Below are 10,842 nucleotides of genomic sequence, written 5' to 3'. Positions count from 1 at the left end.
CTTATTGTTAAATTTTTAAAAAGCGTCTTTGCTTCAAATCCCCATAATAATTCAGCAAGCTCATCTTGCAGGTTGATGTCCACGTTTTCAATTTGAGCAGAAAATGGCACAATAATCCAATCAGGGATGTCAATGTTTTCCAAATCAACAAAACGCAGTTTAAAATCGTCGCTCAATTTTTGAAGATTACCTGTATATATTTCCAAGTCTTCTTTTATTTCTCATTGTCATATATCTGAAAAATACTGATAATCCTTCGACCAATTGACCCTTCCGGTTCGGAACGACCCCCATTCGACCCCCTGGCTCAGATCGACCCCCGCTTATGTTAAATAGACCCCTGGGGCTCTATATAGACCACTTTGGCGACCTCTGGATTAGGGTAATGTGCACAGAATAGATCAGATTGTCTCAGATCTCGTTTTAAGGTTTACACGTAAAATGCATTACAAACAAGTTTACATTAAAAGGTTTTTTGCTGGAAATAAGCCTCATCTGAATCAGTTTGAATAAACTTAAGATCATTTCGTTTTCTTAATTATATCACCTTTATAAGATTTACACAATCCAAATATTTGTTTTAAATGAAGAAGAGTCATAAAGATTCAAAAATGAGGTTTTAATGATGATCAACATTCACATTTGAAGGCTGATTGATATTTCTTCTGTAAATATTTTATTAACATTAAAGGTATGAGATTCTTAAATACTGAGTATTCATATCACTTGGGTGGGGCGTACTGTTTTCTTGCGTGGATGTGGACTATCTTGTATCACAATGACAGTCTTTCCCCGATTGTCTGTATCCTCAAACATTCTCTGATTTTTCCTTGCGTGGTAATCTGGCACCTGCAAGACAAAAAAAAAACATTAAGAAAGTTGTACATATTCACTTATTTTTTTTTAAAAAAAAACGGTTATTTTCAAAAATGCCATTAAGAAATTCAGTGCCGACGGAAGACATTATCGCATACCGTGCAGTGCTCAAAATGAGGCCCTTCACTCAATTTTGGAAAATAAATTTAAAAAAACAAACAGAAAACCCTTGAATTGTGTTTCTGGTGTAATCATGTAGAGAAATGCTTACTTTTTTATTTTAAATTATAGTATTTCTATCAGAGAATTATAAAATCTAAATCAATCTTAAATGTTGACTTGGGAAACAAGATAAATTATGCATTCAAGGTTAAAAAAAGAAAAGTTTAATTAACCTCGAGTATTCTAGAATTAATATTTATTATACGTAATATTTTTAATCAACATAATCTTTTACGGCAAGCGAATGCATCGACATCTATTTTTTTTTCATGCTTTAGTAGTTGCAAACAATTTTATAGACTCTTCAAAACCAATATTTTTTACCCCATAATATTAATTTTATTTTTCGCCATATCTCGAACCATCGAGAACTTTTTAAGCGAATTGAAAATTGGTTAGACGCGATTACAAAAGTTGTTTATCCTAAGATAATTCCAAGCAAAAATTTGTTATTGTTTATTATTTTATTTAGCAATAGTAGAAATTTTTTTAAATAGTAAGGCCACCATTTTCTACATCATTTTAAAGCATCTAATTTTACAAGGTAAAGTTTGAAAACAAAAAAGTCTTATATTTAAAATTTGATTTCTCTGGAACTTTCAACTGATTCAAATTTTGTACTTGGCCATGTAAAATTAGATACTTTAAAATTATACAATAATTTATGTAACTTATAATGCAAAAGTTTTTCGACTGTTATTAAATAAAATAATATTTTTTAAAAAATATTTACTAAAATTTATTTTTTGCATAAAATTATCTTTGGACAAGCGAATTTTATAATTGTGTGCAAAAATTTTTCAATTCGTTTTAAATGTTCTCGAGATATGGCGAAATACGCAAAAAATAAAATTAATATTAGGGGGTCTGAACTTACAATCGCTCTCCAAACTATGGGGACCCTATTGGCCGGGATAGAGATCGTGAGTTCGATCTCCGCCGGCCGAAGACTCCCCGTTTAGTAACTGATGCATTTGTCGAATCATCAAGTCCTCCCATAACAAATCATACCTCTGAGGGATCCATCGTTGAAGAAAGAAAAAAAAGGTATGTGAGAAAGTACGTTTTTGTGTCTGATTTCGTAACTTGAAATTAGTTGAAGTCATCCCCTCGAATCATTAAGATGGAACGAGAAGATCCGATCATTAGATCAAAATTATTCAGGGTGGTCCGTTTATTATTTCGCTCACTTGTCTTTACATTGTACGAGAGTACGTTTTTTTTTTTGTGTGTCAACAATAATTTTCCTGAATTCAAAACGCGTGTTAAGGTTGAAATATCACCCTTTTATCACTGCAAAAGTCTATCATCTTCATGCATTTATCATGAATAATTCAAGCTGCTGATTTTCGAATGGATTTTCTTTTTCCAACAACAGAAGGGAAAAAAAACTCTACTAGTTCCAGCATAAAATTACCAAGAGTATTTTCACGCTCGAACTCTTTCAATCAGATTCTCAAAAAATGCGCCTAAATTCGTATTGGCGAACTCTACTTGGAACTTCCATTCATCTTGGAAAAATCTTGGGGGTATTGACAGTATTATGATGACACACATCTTTACTGTGGCTGAATCTGTTGAGCATTAAAACTTTTAAAGAACCAATCATACTTTATAGAAACTTATCCTGAAATGCTATAGCTTCTTTTCATGTTATTTTAATAAATTATTATGATTAATAATTTTATAGCCACTATTTGTTTTAAAAACATTTCCTATTTTTAAAACAAATTTCTTATATCATTAAAATTGGAGAAAGAAAAATATTTTTAAAAATGAAATCATTGCTAGATTTATAATAAATTGAAATATTGTTAAATTAAAGTTTTTTTTTTTGTTTATTTATGAAGCAACAATTATAGCTGAAAAAAAGTTTTCAAATATAATTTTAAGAAAATTTCTGCACTTATTCATTAATATTTAAAATGTATATAGTTAAAAGGTAATTTCTTTTAAAATTAGCATGCGAAATTTTTCAAATATTTCTCCAAAAATTTCAAAGAGTTAGGTTATGTCTGAATACATTTTAAAAACGCAAGCATTAAAGCTTGGAGTAATATTTAGCACTAAAAAAATGTTCTTGAGCAATTAAGTTTGGCAATCTTACTAGTAGGCTGTGTTCTTTCATTCTATGTAATAAAAATAATTTATTTTGTAATGTGAAAAATTATTTTTTTTAACGAGATTTGGCATCCCTATTGTACCTGTTTCATTCTTATAAAATCATTCTTAATTCTATCAAAAAAATGTTAATCAAAAAGTCTGGTCGAGAAGTAATCAAGTAAAAAGAGAAGATATCTAGGCAGATTCAGAGTTATAGAACACTAAGAAGACGTACGCCCTGGGGCCACTTGCTGATGAGATTCAGAGTTATAGAACCCAAAGAAGGCGAATACTCCCAGGGGTCCCCAACCCTATGCCCGCGGGCACCATGGCGCCCTTCGATCGGTTTAGGTGCGCCCGTTGCTTGTGCCCAACGATAAAATACTTCAGTTTTCCATCTTCCCATAAAATGTTAAGCAATATTTTCTACTTTTTCAATATGGATGATAAACACAACCAAAATAGAATTCGCCATCCCCACAGATATAAGCACAAAGCAAAATATAGCTGACCACTCGCGAATTGCATATATGAACTCATACTTTGTATGTTTTGCAAGCAATTTCGTAATAATTTATTTTACTCAAGGATATTAATACTAATTATATTCATATGTTAAATTAATTTTTAAAATTAAATTTTTTGTGCATTATATGCAGTGTGTATTATTATTTCCTATGTCTACCAACTATAAATTTATCTTGAAAAAATAAATGGTGCCCGCCATTCGACCGATATTCTGGTATTTGCTCTTTGGTACAAAAAGGTTGGGGACCCCTGCTCCAAGGGGTCTTTTGTCGAGCGAGATTCAGTATCAGGAACGCGAGAAGGCTCTTAAGGGAATTGAGTCATAGAATCTATGAACGAAAGCAAATGCTGTGGGGACATTTGCTTAAGGAGATTCAGAATCATAGAACTCAAAGAAAGCAAACGCCCTGAGGGGCATTTGCCGAGAGTGTTTCAGTATCATGGAAAACAAAGAAGGTTGTGAAGGGAATTTGCTGAAGAGTCATGAAACCCAAAGAAAGCAAATGCTCTTAAGGGAGATTCAGAGTAAAAAAAAAAAACAAATACCCTGAGGGTCATGATACCTGTAAATAGCTGTCTCCTGATTGGACACTTGCATCTTTGACGTAAACTACTTTTCGGGGTTCTTCAAATGTTTCATAGTCGGGAGATATGAATGTTTCAGGGTAAACGTCGGTAGGATCAGGTTGAGGAGGTTCCACCATTCTTATCTGCCAATATTGAATATTTTCGAAAGCACACACCAGCAGCATCACGATGTCCACAGAAACTATGACAATCTGTAACAACAATAAACAAAAGCTTCATGAGACTAAAGTAAAAACTCCCCTATCTGAACTCATGGCGGTGAATATGGTAACAACTATTTCTAATAGAAGGTTTAGGACAGGTTTTGGCTGGGATCGGCGAGAGAAAATTCGGTCTATTATGTGTCTAGGGCTAGACTGAAGAGAAGCTATTCTCGTTTCCATAGCAGGAGACGGCCTTTGTGGCGGGGGGAGTTCTTACCGTAGACAAACTATAAGCTGACATCACTTACCTAATATCAGAAGGTTTATAAACCATTTTGTAATAAATATATAATTTTAATTAGTAACAAAAACAGGAATTTATGTTTGCAGGTGTGCTTCTTTATGTTAAGAATTTCGAGACCCGATATAAAGGTTTTCAGTTGAAATAAGCGTAAAACTCCTGCAGTTAAAGCGCTATAAAGAGTCTAAAGTAAAAACACCCTAGCCATTTGTCGTGGGGGTGAATATAGTAACGTTTATTTCTATTAGGGGTCATTGCTTAGGACAGGTTTTGGCTCGAGTCAGAAAAAGAAAGGGAATATTTTTTTTCCTATTGTGAAGACCCTCCCTGAAATGCGCTATCCTTGTTTCCTTAGCAGCAGACGGCCTTTGTGGCGGGGGGAGTTCTTACCATAGACAAACTGTATTCAAGGTTATTTTTACTGGTTATTTTGGTTTTTACCGCCTGCATTTGCAGTTGTATTGGCCTTGTCATGACTTATTTTATCTTGCAAACCACTGGATTTGCAGTAACTATGGTGACGACAATTGTATTCAAATTATTGTTGCCATGCGAAATTTTTTCTTACGGCAGGTACGTAACATTCGTTCTTCCACATTGGAAGATGCCGGAAGGGTTGCTCATTTAACGTTACCCGGTGGGCAACTGTGAACCTAAGTCACACTGACGCAAATACCAGTTTATAGGGTGGGCGACATTCACACAACAAAGAACAACACGCGAAGAGAAACACCCTAAGCGGGACTCGAGCCCGCAAGCATTGGCCACCTCGCCGGCTGCTCCATGCCAATTTTGGCATAGGCAAAATAAATACGTTTCATATCAATTAATTATTAAATTAAGATTTTTTTTTTATATCCTTGAAATATTTTTCGCAGTGTAATCTCATCAGAGCAAAAATTAAATTCGGTAAATGGCTTATTGTTTCCCAACTGCATAAAATGTTTACATAACCTTGAGGATTAAACTATATTTCAACGTTCCACTTAGGTAATTGCAGTCGCTGTGAAATCTCCCTAGGATATTTCCTTTTTTACTCTGCTTGTTAGAGTTTTACGATTCTTCTTACGATCGAATTCTTCGATTTTCATTTTTTTAAAAATCAAATTACTAAAAAAGAACTGTAGCAAAAAGAGGAAGTAATAATACTAATAACTACATTTGGACACATTTTAAATTTAAAATAAAATTTATGTTTGCAAATGAAAGAGTTAGAAAAATATTTCTTCAAGGAGATTTAAAATTCCACAAAATGAATTAAAACGTAATTTTTAATTTATGCAAAGTTAACTTTTATAGTTGAATTTAATCCTAAAATGTTTGAAATTATACTACTATAGTAAAAAGTAAAGCAAACAGCATAAGAGGTGTTTATCATTTTGCTTATTTTTGTTGAAAAGGAATGAGTGGTGTATAAAAATGCCTTCACTATTTCACGCCACACCGGCCCTCAACAAGGCATTATGATCTGGGGTGCCATTTCCTTTGACAGCCGGACCCCTTTGGTCGTCATTAGAGGAACATTTACTGCACAGCGGCACGTCGACGACATTCTAAGACCTGTTTTGCTACCGTTCCTTTTGCAGTGCCCTGGGCTGGTTTTTCAGCAGGACAATGCCAGACCACACACGGCACGTGTTGCATTGAACTGTGTGCAAGCTTGTCAAACTCTTCCTTGGCCTGACAGATCACCAGATCTCTCTCTCATCGAGCATGTCTGGGATATGATGGGAAGGCGATTGCATCTGGCACGGAATATTGATGACCTCGTTCGACAATTGGATCGAATTTGGCAGGAAATACCGCAAGAGACCATCCGGGAGCTTAATCGGTCTATGCCACTCCGTGTGGCAGCTTCTATCCAGGCTAGAGGCGGGTCAACACCTTATTGAACTAGTTACTGTAACTCTGCCATAAATTATTTAATTGTTCTGAAATTTTAATTATTTACTATTCTGTACATTGTCTTCCTATCCACCAATTTTCGTTTCAATCGGACAACTCCTTCTTGGTGCGTCGAGTTTTTTTGTTATAGAAATTTTCGAGAATTTGATAAAGTCATTTTTTTATTGATAATCCTGTTGCAATTCGAATCAATCAATTTGATGCATCAAACGAATCACGATTCATATCGGCTAATGATTAGAAACTAGTCAATAGTAATCTGAATCAACAAAAAGAACTGATTCGACTTACCTCGGTGGTTCATCTTTTAAGAAGGGAACTTGTATATAAAAATAACTGACATTTTGTGATGGCTAATATCGATAAGTACTTTGGACTCTTTGAAATTTATAAACGTAATTAATGAAATATTTTAAAAAAATCAATATCAAATGATAAATCACCTGAATCCAAAATGCCCATCCTTTATAGACGTTAAATTGCCGAAAGGTTCCATCTCCAACACTTGCTAGAATGGAAACAGATATCGCAATAACAACTGCAACGAAAAGAAAATAACAAATTACTTTTGCTATTAACAAAGGACAATTGTAAAGTAAAAATAATCGTAGGAGCAAAAATAAATTAAGAAATATAGTCTAGGTGAACTTCGAGGTGCTCTTGGACTATCGCTAAGTTGATTGTAAGAGTGAACAATGTAGTTTCATTTACGTATAACCCGCACAAAATAAATGAAGTAATCTTTCCTTTTTTATTCGGTATATTAGATAACAAGCATTTTTATGCTAATTCCTTGCTTTTATTTAAAATACATTTTATTCAGATTATAATCTTATTATTTTACACTTTAAAGATGTTTTGCTTTTAGCATCTTTTAAATCTTAGTTCACTTTCTGTGTAATACACAAAAAAGACGATCTACTTGAATGCTCTAACTATAGAGGTATTAGCTTGATTTGTGCAAGCTGTAAAGTATTTTCAAATATTGTATACAACAGACTCTCTCTATTTTTGGAAAAACTGGTTAGAGACTATCAAGGTGGATTTAGGAAAGGAAGATCCACCACTGAGCGAATATTCATTCGGCAGATTCTGGAGAATTTGGAATAGATACACGCCATCTTTTCATTGATTTTAAAGCTGTCTACGATACCATCAGTAGAAAAGCCCTCATCGCAGCTATGATTGAGTTTAAAGTGCCTAAAAAGTTATCTAGGCTGATATGCCTGAGACTAAATGAAACCAAAAACGTGTGTCAAAATACAGAATAATCTGTCAAGCCCAATGGTAATAAATAATGGTGTGTGGATGCATTGGCATGGTTACTCTTCAATTTAGTATTAGAAAAAGAGATTCCAACATTAAGATCAGGGGAAATATATTTAATAAATTACATCTGTTGGCCTTTGATGACGATATAGACATTATTGCTAGAACACCTATAGCTTTAAGACGGGATTTTATTTCTTTAGAGAAAGTGGCTCTCAAGATGGGCCTGAGAATAAACGAGAGCAAAACTAAATAATTGCCCTGTACTAAAACAGGCTTCAATAACACCCAGTTAGAAATTGAAGAATATAAATTTGAGGTTGTTGACAATTTCGCTTACTTGTGTTCTGTAATCAACAGGAGGTAATCTGTAATCAGCAACTTTGTATATTATAATAAAAATACAAAGAAGAATTACTGTTACAATAAATGTTCTACTGGAATTCGAAAATACATGAAATCAATTGTAATTAATAGAAAAACAAAAGTTTTACAATATAAATCTCTTTTAAGATCAATTTTAACATATGCTTGTGAAATCTGGACCCCATCTTGTACGGATGAGGTTATGTTGGGTACCTTTGAGAGAAAGGTTTTGAGAAGTATTTTATGAGGAATTCAAAAAAAATGGTGTCTGGCTTGGAGGATGAAATCTAGAGCTTTATCACTCATATAATGAACCTGACATTATTAACTTTATTGAACGGCAAAGAATAAAATGGGCAGGCCATGTTATCAGAATGGACGAAGACCGTACCACAAAAAGAGTTTTCAGTGCCAGACCAGTTGACACACGAAACAGTGTAGGCCGAATTTGAGACGGACAGATGGCCTAGACGAAGAACTTTTCGTCTTAAAAACTAAAAACTGGAGAACACTAGCAGGAAAAAGGTTAGTCTGGAAGAAACTTCATGGGAAGGCCAAGGTCCACCTTAGGCTGTCGAGCCATTGATGATGATATTTTAATTCGGCACGCAAACACAATTTGCGTCAATTTTTTTTTTACAGTTTGTCGGTAGGGGCCCCTACAAATATACTTTTATCGAACAAAGCTTTTATTTTTTAGCCTTTAATTTATTTAATATCTCTATAATCAATATATAAAATAAAAAGTATATATTTGAATAAGAGACAAGCAAATAATTTACCCGTAAACACAGTTATAACTTTTAATAATTTTAAAGCTGGAAGACAGCTAAAATTATCTTCGTTAATTTAATTATATGACTTTTTCTGGAAAATAGAAATGCGCCAACAACAATGAAGAATTACCGCATGTGAGAGCGACTCCAACTTTGACTACGCAAAGTCTTTTTGTACCCAGGTAGAGATCTGGCGTGTCTTTGAATACCTGGATGACGCGAATGATGGCCAACACTACAAAGGAAGCTATCAGGAATAGATGAATAAGAGAAAGGGCACCTGCCCAAGCTGCATGCGTGGGCAGTTGGAGAGGACTGTCATCTGGGTGGACACAAGATTCGGTGCCACGGGTTGTTGAGCAGAGTCGCCATAAGCCAAAGTGACCACTCTCTTCCCGTATACCTGTAAATGAAATACTGTACTGGTAATAGCATAAATAGGAAGCCCATATATGTTATTAACATTTTGTACATAAAAAAACATACATAACATTTTGTATAATAAAAAACGCTTTATGACTATACTAATAATTGGTTTGGTATAGTGCAGGGCTGTCCAACTGCAAGGAGCCCACGGGCCAGAATTTCACTGATCACCTGGCGGGCCGCAGTTTGAAAAAGTTGAACAATAACCTCTTACCCTTTATACGATAACAATTAATATTTGAATTATGAATTATAAAACAATGGAACAGAAGGATTATAAAACTATTTGCTTGCATTTTAATGGGAAAACTGAGTCCGATCAACCTGAAAAAGAAGTTGGCGGGTGGCACAATATGTGTTGGGGGGCCGCATAAGGCCCGCGGGACCCCAGTTGGACAGCCCTGGTATAGTGCAATGCTCGGAAAAAAAGGAACGCAATGATTCCGGACTAAATTTTGGTGCCAGAATAGTATTTTTACAAACTAAGAAAACTAGATCATTTGAGTGGTCATATCTTAAATATGTTTACTAATCAGTGCAGAATGTACATTGAAACCTGTTAAGCTGACAACTTGTCTAAGTAGACTTTCAAGGTTGACCGATCTCTTGAAGAAACTAGTGGGACCCTATTTTAAAGAGGGCAGCTGCCTTCCCCCCATATTTTGAGGGTCAAGAATCAAAATCCGTCGAAAATAAGGAATATTCATTCAGAGAAGGTATATTTCTGCATCTGACTTCGTAACTTAAACTTTCGTCAGCGGTAATTAGCACATTTATGGTGAGGCCTTCCAACGATTAAGTTTATTGACTCTTCAAGTACGTAAAAATTCAACAATTAGATTTAAAGTTATTCATGACGTTAACTTTTTTATTTTGCCTACTGTAAAAGATTTTCCGATGTAATAAAGAGTTGCTTATTTTTACAGTTTTACCTTGGAGACAGTTTTACAGTTAAGAGCCATAGTTGCTCAGGGAATAGAGCACGTCTTCCAATTAGGTGAACCGGGTTCTAGTACCAGCAATGGCTGGTCGATAGGAATTCCGCCCCCGGCACGCACCGACCATAGTATTGACGTAAAATATCTTCAGTGGTGACAGATCATGGGTTAGAGTCCCCTTGTCGTAAAGCTTACCATGGGATTTTTGTGTTGTGTTCCTCTCCATGTAACGTGAATGAGGGCTAGTTCTACCGAAAAGCCATTCACAAAGGTAATACTTTTTCAATACTTGATTCAGGAATTCCCTTGTCTTCTGGATTGGGCTCAAAGTTACAAGGCTACAGAGTTGAACATTGCTAGTCATAAACCCGAAATTGGGTCGGCAGTTCAACGATGATTGTAGAAAAAAATAAAATAACAGACAATTAGAGTCGTGGTGACTCAGTGGTTAGAGCGCTCGT

At 34.8% G+C, this 10,842-nt stretch overlaps 1 protein-coding gene across 4 annotated transcripts in view; it reads right to left on the bottom strand.

The window, feature by feature from the left end:
- Positions 1-600: 600 nt before the first annotated feature.
- LOC107440682 (uncharacterized) overlaps positions 601-10,842 on the bottom strand; it is a 42,293-nt gene continuing 32,051 nt past the window's right edge. For all 4 annotated transcript variants that reach the window (XM_071178078.1, XM_043055195.2, XM_016053665.3 and 1 more), the window contains 4 exons: positions 9,148-9,420; positions 7,050-7,144; positions 4,233-4,448; positions 601-849 (listed from right to left, as the gene is read on the bottom strand). In XM_071178078.1, coding sequence (XP_071034179.1) covers positions 718-849; positions 4,233-4,448; positions 7,050-7,144; positions 9,148-9,420 — 716 coding nt within the window. In that variant the 3' untranslated portion in view covers positions 601-717. The remainder of the gene's footprint in view (positions 850-4,232; positions 4,449-7,049; positions 7,145-9,147; positions 9,421-10,842) is intronic.

This window comes from Parasteatoda tepidariorum, chromosome 2 (assembly GCF_043381705.1).
Source record: "Parasteatoda tepidariorum isolate YZ-2023 chromosome 2, CAS_Ptep_4.0, whole genome shotgun sequence".
Taxonomy (NCBI): Eukaryota; Metazoa; Arthropoda; class Arachnida; order Araneae; family Theridiidae; genus Parasteatoda; species Parasteatoda tepidariorum.
The sequence above is the reverse complement of the archived record's forward strand: the minus strand, read 5'-3'. Positions and strand labels throughout refer to the sequence as shown.